This window comes from Heterodontus francisci, chromosome 36 (assembly GCF_036365525.1).
Source record: "Heterodontus francisci isolate sHetFra1 chromosome 36, sHetFra1.hap1, whole genome shotgun sequence".
NCBI lineage: Eukaryota > Metazoa > Chordata > Chondrichthyes > Heterodontiformes > Heterodontidae > Heterodontus > Heterodontus francisci.
In genome coordinates this window covers 48,925,048-48,942,495 of record NC_090406.1, presented here as the reverse complement: position 1 = coordinate 48,942,495, position 17,448 = coordinate 48,925,048, and the positions used below count along the sequence as shown (strand labels likewise).

At 42.7% G+C, this 17,448-nt stretch overlaps 1 protein-coding gene across 5 annotated transcripts in view; it reads right to left on the bottom strand.

Annotated features, from left to right (window-relative positions):
* LOC137351802 (zinc finger protein 462-like) overlaps positions 1-17,448 on the bottom strand; it is a 149,701-nt gene that overhangs the window by 80,039 nt on the left and 52,214 nt on the right. For all 5 annotated transcript variants that reach the window (XM_068016651.1, XM_068016653.1, XM_068016654.1 and 2 more), the window contains exon 4: positions 6,846-7,051. In XM_068016651.1, coding sequence (XP_067872752.1) covers positions 6,846-7,051 — 206 coding nt within the window. The remainder of the gene's footprint in view (positions 1-6,845; positions 7,052-17,448) is intronic.

Sequence of the window (17,448 nt, the reverse complement as noted above, 5' to 3'; positions counted from 1 at the left end):
GCTCTGCTTCTCTTTCCACAGATGCTGCCAGACCTGCTGAGCGATTCCAGCATTTCTTGTTTTTGTTTCAGATTTCCAGCATCCGCAGTATTTTGCTTTTAGTACAATTAAGGCTCCACTTAAGGAGCCATTCTACATCATTACCAGTATTTAATGATGTCAGAGTGGCCCTACACCATATGCAGAGGTCGCCAGCTCATTTGAGGCGGCCTCCAGGCGGCAAGCCCGGGAGCCATCAGAGGAAGCTCAATGCCCCAATGATGGGGCCACGGTGATGAAATGTTGCAGCCCCATCCATTAATAGTCCTCCCTGCAGAGGCGTTTCCCCTACAACCCGATGGCCCTATCGGCTTCAGGCCTTTTTATTTCACTAATTCTATGCAAGTAACCAAAGACACCTCTGTGTTGAGCATCCTCACACTCGTTAACTCGGCACCACCCATCTCTTCTGGCTGGGGCTGCTTGTCTGACGTCACTGAGCCCTCTGTTTGGACCTGCAGCCTAGACAGCCTGCCTGCCTTCCTTAAAAAGACAACGAGTGTGGTGGTGGCCAGTTAGGAGGCTGCTTTTTGCAGCGAAGGGCTCGCTGATATCATGGGCAGGCTCACGATCCTCATATGGGCCTGACATTGGGGTCCTGACTCCCACCGGAAAATTCAGCCCTGGATTTCAGGGCATGAGAAAGCATGCATGATTAAGATTCTGGTTGAAACTCTCAAGAGTACCATTAACAGAGACCTGAAAGATCATGGTACCAACCTTCTCAGCTTCAGTTTACAAAAATGGGAGAACACAAATTTTGTAATTTTATTTAATTCTCTGCGTCTCCACACCCCACCTCCCCCACCCAAAAATACAAGTTTGCAAGCATGACCAGTGTTAACAATGAAAGTAACACTTTGATGAAACGTGAGCCAAAATCATGCAATTTATTCAAAACATTAAAACGAAGGATAAGGAGGAGGGAGGAGGTAGTTAAAAGCTAGTGGACAGGGACAAAAAATCTAAAAGACTAAAGGAATGTTGGCCTTTATCTCAAGAGGTGTGGAACACAGTGATGCAAATTATATTACAGCTATACAGAGCTCGAGTGAGACCCCATCTGGAGTATTACTTTCAATACTGGACACCAAACCTCAGGAAGTCCTGGAAGGGAAGTACTCAGATTCAACAGAATGATACATTGGATTTCAGAGCATGTGCAATTACAACTTTGAGCCAAATCCTCAGAAGTACCATTAGCAAAAGGATTAAATTATGAGGACTGGTTGTATAAACCAAGCGCGCACATGGAAGTAGTTCTGGTGAGTAGCATGAATGCATTTAAGGGAACTAAATAAGTACAAAAGGGAGAAAGGAATAGGTATGCCGATAGAGGTAGATCAAGGATGGATAGAGGAATAGAGTATAATTACTAGCAGATATGTTGGGCCGAATGGCCTGTTTTTTGTGTTGTAAATTCGATGTAATTCTATGTATTTCCTTGAATATAGAAGATTAAGGGGTAATCTAATTGAGGTGTTTAAGATGATTAAAGGATTTGATCGGATAGAGAGAGATTAAGTATTTCCTCTGATGGGATAGTCCAGAAGCAGCAGTAGGGGCTTGGCTTATCCTTATAATTAGAGCTAGGCTGTTTTGGGTCATGTCAGAAAGCACTTCTTCACAAAAGGGCAGAGGAAATCTGGGACCTCTCCCTCGTCCCAAAAAGCTGTTGTGGAGAGCTTAATTGAAAATTTCAAAAAACTGAGATTGATAGCTTTTCTCCTAGACAAAATATTAAGGGCTGCGAAACCAAGGTAGATAGATGGAGTTAAGATAAGGATCACCACACTTTGTGCGTTTACATACATGCATTCTAAACCTGTCTTTGTATTTCAAGTAGTCCTTCTTAGACTGCTCCTTTCTAATGCGGCGCAGTGGATGATCCATCTGGGCCTCCTCCTGAGGTCCCCAGTATCACAGATGCTAGTCTTCAACCAATTTGATTCACTCTATGTGATATAAGGGCGGCACAGTGGCGCAGTGGTTAGCACCGCAGCCTCACAGCTCCAGTGACCCGGGTTCAATTCTGGGTACTGCCTGTGTGGAGTTTGCAAGTTCTCCGTGTTTGCGTGGGTTTCCTCCGGGTGCTCCGGTTTCCTCCCACATGCCAAAGACTTGCAGGTTGATAGGTAAATTGGCCATTAGCAATTGCCCCTAGTGTAAGTAGGTGGTAAGGAAATATAGGGACAGGTGGGGATGTGGTAGGAATATGGGATTAGTGTAGCATTAGTATAAATGGGTGGTTGATGGTCGGCACAGACTCGGTGGGCCAAAGGGCCTGTTTCAGTGCTGTATCCCTAAACTGAAACTGAAAACTTCCTTCTCTAGTACTACCCAACATCCTCACTCCTTTATGCACCTGGTTCCTCTTTTCTACATGTAGGTGCCCAACATCTACCAATTTAGTTTCAACCAACCCCGCAAGGAAATTGGTCCCAGTCCTACCAAGATGCAACCTGTCCCTTTTCAATAGGTACCTCCTGCCCTAGAGCTGGTCCCAATGCCCCAAGATTGATCTTCCCAATCTTCCTATTTTACTCTTGCTAGCATGTGGTACTGTAAGTAATCCATAGATTACTACCTTTGAGGTGCTACTTTTTAAACTTCCTTCCCAACTCCTGAAATTCTGACCGTAGAACCTTTTCGTAGGCTACAGGTCAAGTGCTGGAAAATGGGATTAGAATAGTTAGGTGCTTGATGGCCAGCACAAACACGATGGGCCGAAAGGCCTGTTTCTGTGCTGTATAATTCTATGACTCTCTAACCTTAATATTTGCCCTCCCTATGGCGCTAGTCTTGACATGTACCACAACTTCTGGGTCACTCCCTTCCCCCTACAAAATATTCTGCACCCTTTCCAAGATGTCCTTTACCCCGACACCAGGGAGACAACAAACAATGCGGGGACTCACGATGACGATTATAGAAATGCTCATCTGTCCCCCTAACTATGGAATATCCTATAATGATTGCATTTCAATGCTTTGCAGTTTGCCCCATCCATTGGTGCCATGGTCTGGACTGCACTCCTTCAAGGTGTCGTCACTCTCAGCAATGCAACCACTGAGAGTGACACAGCTCCAAGTCCCCTGCACTTTCCGTCCCTTCCTCTCCTGTCCAATGGTCACCCATCTACTATCCTGATCTCTCTCTGCCTGTGGGGTGGGTCCCTCCTGGAACATATAATTCAGGGAACTCTCAGCCTCCCTGATGTTCCACAGTGACTCCAGCTGCCCTCAAGCTTGGAAACTCTGAGCTCAAGCAGCTGGAGACACTTTCCACACAAATGGTCCTCCAAGACACATGATACAACACAGAGGTGGCATTTGACCATTGATCCTGTGCCAACTCTTTGGTAGAACTATCAAATTAATCTCACTTTCCTACTCTTTCCCCATAGCCCTGTAATTTTTCTTTTCCTTCATGCATTTATCTAATTCTCTTTTGAATATTATTGAATCTGCTTCCACCACCGTCTCGGGTAGTACATTGCCAATCATAATAACTCATTTAAAAAAAAAACGTTTTCCTCATGCTGCTTCTGGTTCTTGTGCCAATCACCTTAAATCTGTCTCTTATGGTTACCAACCTTTTTCCACTGGAAACATTTCCTCCATTTACTGTATCGAAACTGTTCATGATTTTGAACACCCCCATCAAATCTCCTCTTCAACTTCTCTGCTCCAAGAGAACAACCCCAGTTTGACAAGTCTCTGCACATAACTAAAATCATCCCCTGGTGCCATTTTAGTAAATCTCTTCTGCACTCTCCAGGCATCGACATCCTTGGTCAGGTGTGGTGTGGTGCCCAGACTAATGTTTTATAAAAGTTGAGTATAATTTCTTCACTTTTTCACTATTCCTCTTAATAAAGCTAAGGATCCCACATCTCTTTTAATCACACTTCTCAACGTGTCCTGCCACCTTCGAAGATTTGTGTACGTGCACCCCAGGTCTCTCCGTTCCTGCACCACGCCCCCCACAATTTAAAATTGGACCATTTAGTTTATATTGCTTCTTCTCATTCTTCACACTTCTCTGTTAAATTTCATCTGCCAAATGTCTACCCATTTCACCATCCTATGTCCTCCTGAAGTCTGTTACTATCCGCCTACATTACTGAGTTTTGTATCATTGTATCTTGTGAACAGGCGCATGATAGTTCTGTCACTAAGTAGTAATAGACCTGGATTAATGATCCAGAGACACAAGTTCAAATCCCAAAACAAAGCTGAGGAATTTAAATTAAATAAATTTTGAATAAAATGCTCCTATCAGTAATGGTAATCATGTAACTATTGGATTGTTGTAAAAATCCCTGACTTGGGTTAGGTTTGCTGATCTTGACCTGGACTGAAGCAGGGGCATTACAATTAGCTTCAGTGCCTCTGGGTTATGAAACAGAGGGGGGGAAAAAACGTGAACTAGGATTCTCAATGGACCAATACTCAGTAACTCCTGCTGGTAAGCTTGCATGTGTGGTGATTTCAGTTGAATACAGTAGCAGACTTTGCTGCAATTCCTCCCCTCCCAATTCAAACAGTTTACCAACACTTCTCGTCTTGGCTGTCACCAACTGGAGCCTTCAAGATAGAGGTAAGGAGTGGAGAAAATTAAGGGAAAAAACAAATCTTTAAAAAATCATTAATGCGCAAGATAAACTTTTTAGGTTGAGTTCCCTCCTCAACCACCATACCCTATCCAAAAATCACACATTTTTCTCCAGCTGAAAATGTTTGACTGCTGACCAGTCAATCTCCTAAACCCACATAACCATTTAAATGTGTGAGAATCCTTTTACTTTACTCCACTTGCACCTTCCTCAAGACACAGACATTCTTAGTTTACGTGGAAAACACAGATTAGATGACAGAATGAGACACATGAAGTTAGAATGAAAGATTAAAAAAAAGCACAAGCTATATCTGCTCTTTTTGTGGAATTTTCACCAGAGCTTTATAAAGATCAGGTTCCTCAATAGTTATCAAATATTCCCCACAAATAAACCAAACTAAACCACTGCAAACTCAGTTTGATGCCTCAGATATTTGGGGAAGTTAGTGGGGAAGAAAAAAGAAAAATAGATTATCTGCCTCAATAGATTTGCTTCTAACATTTCTTCCCCGCGCATCAAAGGAGTACAGTCCAGTTTGAGTCTTGGGAGAACAATAACAACTTTGCCTTATGTAATTGAACCAGGGAAACTTCCAATACCATCCCAATATGGAGACAAGAATGCTTGCATCCTTCAGGTATATCGTACCTAACCTCCCTTGGTCAAGCTGTCCAGATAATCTGTGAAAATTTCTCAAGTTTCTCCAGTTTTAGAGATCAATTTAGGACACATACCATAAATATGGCAAAAGTTCCCATCCTTTTCTTGGTACTGCAGAAAAATTAGAGTACAAATCTGCCCCGTGTGATTTGTTCCCCTGACCTTAGTGGTATCTCAGCTGACACCACAGCTGCGATATTAAGGCGTTGCAGGTGGTCTGGCCTGATCATCCCATGGAACCTCCATGGGGTTCTCATCAAAAATTGAGGATTAGCTTTTCTTATAGCGTCTATGATCCATGCATCCGTAGTGGTGCTTCCCTAGATGGTTGTTGCTAGCCCCCTATCCACATACAAGGTAGGGGGGAAAATCCATAATCACGAATGAAAAGCTGGAGGTAGTCTGGATGAAAGGGATAATTCTTAGTGACAGCCTCAGAGAATGTGAACATTGCTCTAAAAACACTCAGGAATTTCAGGGTATTGACACAAAAAGACTGTGGTTGAATCACATGCTTTCATACACTCCATCATTAAGTAAGATCTCTGCCTGAGAGGAGTCCCTTGTTTTAAACTGATAGTACCGCCTTGGAGGCGTCAAATGTAGCCGACTCATCTAGAACTGGAGACTGGTTAGTGCCACCATTCTTCTGGTACTAACACTATAATGACATTATCTGATTGTCAAGTTCTCAGCACCATGCAAGGTCAGCAGGTTCAGTTTACTGCACTAGTCCAATTTGTTAGTTGTGCCATTCTTGATGGGTGTATTTCATGAACCTGAAATCAATCATGGCATTATATCTAGATAAGTATTTTATACAATTGCAAACATCAACAATTACAAGTGGATTACTGCATTTTGCAAAGAACTTGAAGACTTTGGTGGATGTTGATGCAGACATGTTGCATTAAATATGGAGGAATAAGTACATTTTTGATGCAATGTATAGCATCAATGTGGAAGGGCATACAACCATTGTTCAGGTGGAGCACATATGCTGTGCTGAGTGTAACACCCCTGTTGGCCTCTTCCTTTACAATTTATCAATTTTTTTTGCATTCTTGTCCTGAGAAGGACATTACTAAATGATAGTTTTTTTTTTTGGAGGTTCATCAAACATCTTAGGCTTGTGTGAAAATTGAAGAAATGCAAAAACTAACAAAACACTTGATACGGTAACATGCTAATCTAATCTACAACCATGGTGATTCTATCCCAAAATTTTGAAGGAAGATGGCCAAAGAATTTTACCTGGGAAAAAACAAACTGGCATAGTGGTAAAGGTCCTGAAGCTTTAGATGATGCAGGAGCAAGAGTAGGAGATCATATGCAGCATTCTGGGAAAGTTACATTTCACAAACTAGTTGATCCAAAAACTCAAGTTAGACTATACTCCCAGTGTGTGGGGAATGTAGCATGAACAAAATTAATTTTTTTAATAAAAGTCACACTAACGTAAAGCATCTGTTGCACATAAGCATTATGAACCTGAGCAAAAACATTAGAGTAAAACCAGTATTACCTGCTCTTGGTAACGGGACGGTGACATGTCTTGGATGGAAAGTGAGTCTTTTCATGGTTGCGAAGTCCTGCCAGTGCTTTAAAAAGTCGTGCACAGTGCCTACAACGATACCCTTCTACTGCAGAACTGCGTTTCACTGTACTTTCTAAATATTTTTCTTTCACGCGAGTAGCCTGCGCTCCGCTGGACACTTCATTTCCTGGGATCTTAACAAATGTCCAAACAAAAATATAATGCATTAATTTTTGAGCCAATAGCCAAATAGGGATCGTTTGCATTACACTTTTGAAATCATTAAAATCTGCAGTTTAATAGAGTCATAGAGAGATACAACACTGAAACAGGTCCTTTGGCCTACCGAGTCTGTGCCAACTAACAACCACCCATTTATACTAATGCTACATTAATCCCATATTCCCTACCACATCCCCACCATTCTCCTACCACCTACCTACACTAGGGGCAATTTACAATAGCCAATTTACCTATCAACCTGCAAGTCTTTGGCTGTGGGAGGAAACCAGAGCATCCGGCGGAAAATTTCTCATATTACTTTGTCCCATTCTCTCTGTAGTGCCTCATATATATTCAAGTGAATTATTCATCTTTAGCTATAGTTATTCCTCAAATGAAGGATCTATTCCTCGCACAAATCAGTTAAAGGCAACATATTATGCAAGCTGGAGCGGGCTAGGTAAAGAGAGGGAAATGGGAACACAACCTAGCTGTTGCAGTTTTAAAGAGGCATGCAATCTTACCTAACTCTGCACATCTCAGATAATACAGTGAAAAGTGAATGGACACTTGGTAATGATTACAAAAATCAAAAAGCAGAGATAAAACCCTTCCCAGAAATGTTATTTCAGCATATTAAACTGCTGTAAGTTTTGTTTACAATATATTCCGTAACAGAAAAGAGAAAGGATATCAAATACATATCTGTATTGAAGTGGAACCATATCCCCCAATAGCTCAGGAAGTGCACAAAATGAGTAGTTTAGCTATACAAGCCAGCAAGGTCCCAGGTTGGATCCCCTGTATGTGCTAAGCTAGCAGCTCTCACTGGAGCAGCAACAGGCGACCGCAGCCTATCATTAACACTTACAAAAACAAGAAACGGAAGCTTTTGATTCTTCATTCTCTGCTGTTTTGGGAGTTAAAGAGTGGAGAGTATGCTTAAGTATCAGTCCCATCTACAGTATGATGGAGCCCATGATTTTAGTATAACAAAATATTTGGAGTGACAGTCAGATACTCCTACTGATCTAGAATGCCCATCTCTACAGTTGGATCGACAATCAATCTCAGCTTCATGCAAACACATGTGCTATAGCTTCTTGAACTTAAAACAACTGTGGATAGAAGCAATGGTTTCAGAAAGAGCACTATTCCATCAGTGCCTCTACACATAACTAATTCCGAGCATGGGCTTGGGCTAATAGTTGATCAAACTTCAAGGACACCAGTCTGCAGGGCTTTAGGGTGTTAAAGGAAAAGATACATCAGTTAAATAGTGTCAGTTTAGGATCTTCTTGCTACACCGACAGCTTAATAGCTGATCAGACTTTCCGAAAAATTTGTGCAAATCATGGGAAGTTCTCAGCTCTATCAGCAGCTGGCATCTTTGAAGAATATGTCCTCAGACCAGCTATGGATTTCCCATTTAGCAGTTTTCCACGGTCATCTTTATACAAAAAAGTAATATACAGATTATTTGCACATTTGTTTTTAAAGAATCAACAGGCAACATTGCATTCCTAATCAAAAACAAGAAATGCTGGAATCACTCAGCAGGTCTGGCAGCATCTGTGGAAAGAGAAGCAGAGTTAACGTTTCGGGTCAGTGACCCTTCCGAAGAAGGGTCTTCGGAAGGGTCACTGACCCGAAACGTTAACTCTGCTTCTCTTTCCACAGATGCTGCCAGACCTGCTGAGTGATTCCAGCATTTCTTGTTTTTGATTCAGATTTCCAGCATCCGCAGTATTTTGCTTTTATATTATTGCATTCCTAATAATGTTTTATTTATTTTATTTAATTTAATTTAGAGATACAGCACTGAAACAGGCCCTTCGGCCCACCGAGTCTGTGCCGACCATCAACCACCCATTTTACACTAATCCTACACTAATCCCATATTCCTACCACATCCCCACCTGTCCCTATATTTCCCTACCACCTACCTATACTAGGGGCAATTTATAATGGCCAATTTACCTCCCAACCTGCAAGTCTTTTGGCTATGGGAGGAAACCGGAGCACCCGGAGAAAACCCACGCAGACACACGGAGAACTTGCAAACTCCACACAGGCAGTACCCAGAATTGAACCCGGGTCACCGGAGCTGTGAGGCTGCGGTGCTAACCACTGCGCCGCCCCAAAGTTGCAAAGACTTTGGAGAGTTTTTCTTTCTTCAAGACAAATACAGCAATAAATGGAATGATAAATGTCCACTGGGGCCATTAACTCTATTTCATTTACAGACCATGTAAAAATATAGACTCCATTCAACCTATTCATTCTCCATTCTCTAGTCACCAACTCCATTCCCATTCTCTGGCAACTATCTGAGGTCATAGTCATAGAGTTATACAACACAGAAACAAGCCCTTCGGTCCATTGTTTCCATGCCGGCCATCAGGCACCTAACTATTCTAATCCCATTTTCCAGCACTTGGCCCGTAGCCTTGTATGCTATGGGTTTCAAGTGCTCATCTAAATACTTATTAAATGTTGTGAGGGTTCCTGCCTCTACCACCTCTTTAGGCAGTGCGTTCCAGATTCCAACCACCCTCTGGGTGAAAAAAGTTTTCCTCAAATCTCCTCTAAACCTCCTGCCCCTTACCTTAAATCTATGCCCCCTGGTTACTGACCCCTCCACTAAGGGAAAAAGTTTCTTCCTATCTAACCTCTCAATGCCCCTCAATTTTGTATACCTCAATCATGTCCCCCCTCAGCCTTCTCTGCTCTAAGGAAAACAACCCTGGCCTTTTCAGTTTCTCTTCATAGCTGAAATGCTCCAGCCCAGGCAACATCCTGGTGAATCTCCTCTGCACCCTCTCCAGTGCAATCACATCCTTCCTATAGTGTGGTGCCCCGAACTGTACACAGCGCTCCAGCTGAGGCCTAACTAGCGTTTTATGCAGCTCCATCATAACCTCCCTGCTCTTATATTCTATGCCTCGGCTAATGAGGGCACATATCCCATATGCCTTCCTAACCACTTTATCTACCTGTGCTGCTGCCTTCAGTGATCTATGGACCAGTACACCAAGGTCCCTCTGACCCTCTGTACTTCCTGGGGTCCTACCATCCATTGTATATTCCCTTGCCTAGTCAGTCCTCCCAAAATGCATCACCTCACACTTCTCAAGATTAAATTCCATTTGCCACTGCTCCGCCCATCTTACCAGCCCATCTATATCGTCCTGTAATCTAAGGCTTTCCTCCTCACTATTTACGACACCACCAATTTTCATGAGGTCAAACCAGATTGTTCATAAACTTGGCATCGTATTTGACCGAGATGAGCTTCTGACCACATATCACCATCACTAAGACCACCTATTTCTACCTCCGTAATATCACCCAACTCTGCCCCAGCCCATCTCCTGCTGAAGCTTTCATCCATTTGGTACCTCTAGACTTGTTTAATCCAATGCACTCCTGGTTGGCTTCCCATCTTCAACCCTACATAAACTTATCATTCAAAATTCTGCTTCCCCTGTCCGAGCTCACACTAATTCCAGTTAATCCATCACCCACGTGCTTACGGAGTTACACTGACTCCCAATTAAGCAACTTTAAAATTCAATTTAAATTTTAAAATTCTCACCCTTCTTTTCAAATTCCGCCACGGCCTTGTCCTCTCCCTATCTCTGTAACCTCCTCCAGCCCTACGAGATACCTGCATTCCTCTAATCACATGTTCAAAAATCAACAAATAAATGTAAATAGGCATAACAACTGCTTTACATAGAAACATAGAAAATAGGAGCAGGAATAGGCCCTTTGGGCCTGCTCCGCCATTCAAAAAAGATCATGACTGATCGTCTAATTCAGTACCCTGTGCCCACTTTCTCCCCTTAACTCTTGATCCCTTTGGCATTAATATATCTATCTCCGTCTTGAATATATTTAGTGACTTGGCCTCCACAGCTTCACCACCCTCTGAGTAAAGAAATTTCTCATCTTGGTTCTAAATGGCATACCCCGTATCCTGAGACTGTGACCCCTGGTTCTAGACTCCCCAACCAATGGGAACACCCTCCCTGCATCTAGCAGCGAGTTCATTCTATAGACCTACCGCTGTGTGTGTGGGGGGGGTGGGGGGAAATCACTGACATGAGGACTGAACTTGGTCATAACCTGGGTAATTTGTAATTTCCAGTGGGATGCTGTTCCCCTCCTACCCACAACTTAAGATTCCAATGGAAGGAGAGCACATGCATCTTGTGCTTTCCATCCTGAGACATAAATGAAAATGGCAAGATTACATCCCTCCTCCTCACCAGAAATCCGGCTACTTCCACCTTTCTTACAGTAAATCTAAAGTACATCATGCATGCGTTCTTGCAGTACACAGGCAGAAACATTTCCAGCTGCAGTGAGGCTTGAGAAATTGCAGCCCCCAATCACTCATCTCACTCTGTCTTAATATTGTATTCATCTCCAGTTCCGCATTCAGTTACCAATATGTGCTAGTCATTTAAAATTTGAAACATCAACTGGAAGTTACTGGATTGTAAAATGCTCAGGGTATGCTACCCCTTCAGCTCATTACTAAGACCAGCTTTAGAACAGCATGAGATTTTGGCCACGCTACTTCAAAAGGACATTTGTTTTGGAGAAAATTCAGAAGAGCAAGAAGAATAATTCTGGAAATAGTGTTCTGAATTATTCAGAGAACTAAATGTATTTAAATTCTTGTTGATTGAGAAGGCATTGAGGGATAACATCTTTAGGGTATTTCAAATGCCTAAGTGCATATTGGTAGCTTGTCTAAATTACTTGAACTATAAACAACTTCAGTTAAACTGGATATTATCAATGACGACAATATCCTTCTCCATCTTTGCTAAAAACTGTGTAAAACACATTCATCGTTCAATATTTATTATCTTACAATTCATCAGCATTCTGCCTGAGATCTCCCTTCTCCAAATCACTACCTTGTGTTTCTGCAATTCTCCATGCAAACTCCCATTCATCAGGTGGTCCAGAGGCATTCTTTTCCCCTCCCTTGGTCTTTTTCCCTCCATTCATCCTTCTATCAACTCTTTCAACATCCCCTCAACACAGTCACACTCCAATTTGTCTTTTACTGATAAGTTCTCCTTGTATCAGTACAAAAACCTCATTACTTTTCTTATGCATCTGCATCTTAAAGCTCTTTAGAAGACTGGCCCCCTTCTCCCTCATCCATGATTCAGCACCATACAGCATCACATGCCATATCTTCAACTCTTCACTAAGCTTTTCACAATTCTCTATTCAGTTGTCCAGTTAACATGGTCTTCCTTGTATTAAATGTAACTTTTCCAATTGTATTCCTCGCTTTCGTCTCCATGGCACATCTGCCATCTGCAAGCATTAGACTAGAATCGTCTCATCTGATTCAACTACTCCTCACTTATCAATATGCTCACTCTTTTACCTGCGATCCTGGAAACGTTCATAACTTTGGTCTTACATTTGTTTTCATTCCATAATCCATTACTGCAGCATCTATCAATAACTGTAGTCTATTCATGCCACTTGCTACCAAGGCAGTGTCATTGGCAAATTGGACAGCTTTGACTAGCTGACCTCCAACTTTCATTTCATCCTCTGATAAAGTGTTTCTCAGGCCATTACTGCTACAAAGATGTTAAACAATACAGGTAGCAAATAATATCCATGCTGCACTCCTCTTCCAATTACGACTATCTGCTAGCTTGCAGTTTGCCCCATATATAAAGTCTTTGTTCTCTCTCCAATTTAAACCAATATTCTTTAATACCTCCATTAGTGTAATCCAGTTCACTCAATTAAAAGCTTTCAAAATCGACAAAGCAAATATTCTTTACTACTCTTGTACAAAACTATTACCTCCATTACCTCTCTTGTTCAACATCCACCATAAAACCTAAACTGATCTCATTTAAATTTATTTTCCTTGTTGTTCACTTTATCAAGTGCGGCACAGTGGCGCAGTGGTTAGCACCGCAGCCTCACAGCTCCAGGGACCCGGGTTCAATTCTGGGTACTGCCTGTGCGGAGTTTGTAAGTTCTCCCTGTGACTGCTTGGGTTTCCGCCGGGTGCTCCGGTTTCCTCCCACAGCCAAAGACTTGCAGGTGATAGGTAAATTGGCCGTTGTAAATTGCCCCTAGTGTGGGGATATGGTAGGGAATATGGGATTGCTGTCGGGTTAGTATAAATGGGTTGCTGTTAGTCGGCACAGACTCGGTGGGCCAAAGGGCCTGTTTCAGTGTTGTATCTCTAAATAAATAAAGTCTCTTTTCTGAATCTTAACCCACTTTTACCATTCAGCTCTTCCAATTTCTACTTTCTCCCACATGCTTTACTCTATTCATACTCAAAGGTTTCCATCACAGCCAAGCTGTGGTCTGAATCAGCATCTGCTCCAGGCAAAGTACGCTCTCTTACATAAAATTCATTAATGTCTTCGCCAACCGGCTTTATTGACCCAAATAGCTCTGAATGTTATTTCTCATTTGCTTACACACACCTGGTCACAAATTTCCAAACTCTCCATAATTTTGTTGATGAAATATGTAAATACCAGGGAAGGTCCCAATACAGACCAGTGAAGCACTCTACCAATGAGAACTTCTTCCATTAATCAACTTTTGCTTTTTATTAGCAAGTTATTCATTATGTTAACTTTAATCTTCTTTAACTGTATTAGCAGGCAGGTAGGGTCAAGGTTTCTTTTTTCCCCAAAAAAGTTCGATCAACAATTTTCCAAGATGTCTATTGCATCTTGATGAACCACTAAATAAGTGTCCCATTCGAGGACTCCATGGGACCACTATAAGTTTGTATGCCAGAGGATAATCCTGACAAGTGGCAAGAGACCATGATCAAATTCTTAAGGCAAAGACCTTTCCCTTGTTTAAAAAAATTCTCATAGCAAATTTTCTTATTCAATTGTGTCTGCAAAGTTCCAGCAAAGTTTTTGTTTAAAAAGACCAGAGCAATTTGGTTCCCAAATTTAGTGATCAAACTGGCTTCATTTGTGAGGGCTGTCACTCACCAAACTCTTTTTAAATAAGCACCAGTCAATCTCCCATGACATTGTCAAAGAGAACAGTTACTCCCTCACTTATTGGACATCTTCATGTTGCTAATTCTCTGCCTCTTCCCTTCTACTCCTCTCTCTCCTTAACTCTTCATACTTTTCTCTCAGACCTGTTTATTTGCTCTGGCTTTCTTCTTTCCCTTCAGTTTAGAGGTAGTCAGTGGTTTGATGGGAATAGGAGCCAAGGTCTACAGACTGCATTTGGGCTGTTCACAATATTTGGATGTGGGGACCAAATGTAGTATTCCCAAGTTCACGGATGACACAAAACTAGATGGGAATGTGCATTGCGAGGAAGATGCGAAGTGGCTTCAAGAGGATTTGGACAGACTTAGTGAGTAGGCAAGAACGTGGCAGATGGAATATAATGTGGAAAAATGTAAGGTTATCCACTTTGGTAGGAGGAACAGGTGTGCAGAGTATTTCTTAAATGGCAAGAGATTAGAAAGTGTAGATGTACAAAGGCACCTAGGTGTCCTCGTCAGTAAGTCACTGAAAGCTAACATGCAGGTGCAACAAGCAATTAGGAAGGCTAATGGTATGATAGCCTTTATCGCAAGAGGATTTGAGTACAGGAGTAGTGAAGTCTTGCTTCAATTATATAGAACCTTGGTTAGACCGCACTTGGAGCACTGTGTGCAGTTTTGGTCTCCTTAACCTTAGGAAGGATATTATTGCCAAAGAGGGAGTGCAATGAAGGTTCACCAGAGTTGTTCCCGGGATGGCAGGAGTGTCCAATAAAGAGATAATTGAGGAAACTGGGCCTGTATTCTCTAGAGGTTTGAAGAATGAGAGGTGATCTCATTGAAACCTACCAAATACTTAAAAGGGATAGACAGGGTAGATGCAGCTAAGATGTATCCCCTGGTTGGGGAGTCTAGAACCAGGGGATACAACTTCAAAATAAGGGGGAAGCCACTTAGGACAGATATGAGGAGAAATTTCTTTACTCAGAGGGTTGTCTACCCCAGAGGGCTGTGGAAGCTCAGTCATTGGTATGTTTAAAGCAGAGATTCACAGACTTCTAAATACAAATGACATAAGCGGATATGAGGATAGTATGGGAAAAAGGCACTGAAGTGGAAGATCTGTCTCGATCACAGAATGGCGGGGCAGGCTGAATGGACTACCCCAATGTTCTGTTGTTCCTATGAAGATTGTGGATAAAATGTGGTTCTCAATGGCTCCTCTCCCCCCAATCACTACTGTTTGGCCCACTCTAAACTAGTGTGGCAGGGGGGTGGGAACCAGGGCAGTAGGACAGCAGGTGAAATGAATGAGGGGGAACTAGGAAATAAGGCCAGTAAGACTCAGAGGAAGAGCAGGCAGGGAGATGTTGCTGAGCACAGTGGGACTGGTGGTCTGAAGTGCATTTGTTTCAATGCGAGAAGTATAACAGGTAAGGCAGATGAACATAGAGCTTGGATTAGTACTTGGAACTATGATGTTGTTATTAGAGAGACTAGGTTGAGAGAAGGACAGGATTGGCAGCTAAATGTTCCGGGATTTAGAAGCTTCAGGCGGGATAGAGGGGGATGTAAAAAGGGGTGGGGGAGTTGCATTACTGGTTAAGGAGAATATCACAGCCGTACTGCGGGAGGACACCTCGGAGGGGTCATGCAGCGAGGCAATATGGGTGGAGCTCAGGAATAGGAAGGGTGCAGTCATGATGTTGGGGGTTTACTACAGGCCTTCCAACAGCCAGTGGGAGGTAGAGGAGCAGATATGTGGACAGATTTTGGAAAGATGTAAAGGTAACAGGGTTGCAGTGGTGGGTGATTTTAACTTCCCCTATATTGACTGGGACTCACTTAGTGCTAGGGGCTTGGATGGGGCAGAATTTGTAAGGAGCATCCAGGAGGGCTTCTTGAAACAATATGTAGATAGTCCAACTAGGGATGGGGTCGTACTGGACCTGGTATTGGGCAATGAGCCCAGCCAGATGGTTGAAGTTTCAGCAGGGGAGAATTTCGGGAACAGTGACCATAATTCCGTAAGTTTTAAGGTACTTGTGGATAAATTGTGGAAATTGCTAAATTGGGGGAAGACTAATTATAACAATATTAGGCAGGAACTGAAGAATTTAGATTGGGGGTGGCTGTTTGAGGGCAAATCAACATCTGACATGTGCGGGTCTTTCAAACATCAGTTGATTACAATCCAGGACCAGCATGTTCCTGTGAGGAAGAAGGATAAGTTTGGCAAGTTTTGGGAACCTTGGATAACGAGGGATATTGTGAGCCGAGTCAAAAAGAAAAAGGAAGCATTCTTAAGGGCTGGAAGGCTGGGAACAGATGAAGCCCTTGAGGAATATAAAGACAGTAGGAAGAAACTTAAGCAAGGAGTCAGGAGGGCTAAAAGGGATCATGAAAAGTCATTGGCAAACAGGATTAAAGACAATCCCAAGGCTTTTTATATGTATATAAAGAACAAGAGGGTAACCAGGGAAAGGGTTGGCCCACTCAAAGACAGAGGAGGGAATCTATGTGTGGAGCCAGAGGAAATGGGCGAGGTACTAAATGAGTACTTTGCATCAGTATTCACCAAAGAGAAGGACTTGGTGGATGATGAGTCTAAGGAAGGAAGTGTAGATAGTCTGGGTCATGTCGTTATCAAAAAGAAGGAAGTGTTGAGCGTCTTGCAAAGCATTAAGGTAGATAAGTCCCCAGGGCCTGATGGGATCTACCCCGGAATACTGAGGGAGGCAAAGGAAGAAATTGCTGGGGCCTTGACAGAAATCTTTGTATCCTCATTGGCTACAGGTGAGGTCCCAGAGGACTGGAGAATAGCCAATGTTGTTCCTTTATTTAAGGATAGCAAGGTTAATCCAGGAAATTATAGGCCGGTGAGCCTTACGTCAGTGGTAGGGAAATTATTAGAGAGGATTCTTCGGGACAGGATTTACTCCTATTTGGAAACAAACGAAAATAGCGAGAGGCAGCATGGTTTTGTGAAGGGGAGGTCGTGTCTCACTAACTTGATTGAGTTTTTTGAGGAAGTGACGAAGATGAATGATGAAGGAAGGGCAGTGGATGTTGTCTATATGGACTTCAGTAAAGCCGATGACAAGGTCCCTCATGGCAGACCGGTACAAAAGGTGAAGTCACACGGGATTAGAGGTGAGCTGGCAAGATGGATACAGAACTGGCTCGGTCATAGAAGACAGAGGGTAGCAGTGGAAGGGTGCTTTTCTGAATGGAGGGATGTGACTAGTGGTGTTCCGCAGGGATTTGGAGGAAAATGTAGCTGGTCTGATTAGTAAGTTTGCGGACGACACAAAGGTTGGTGGAGTTGCGGATAGT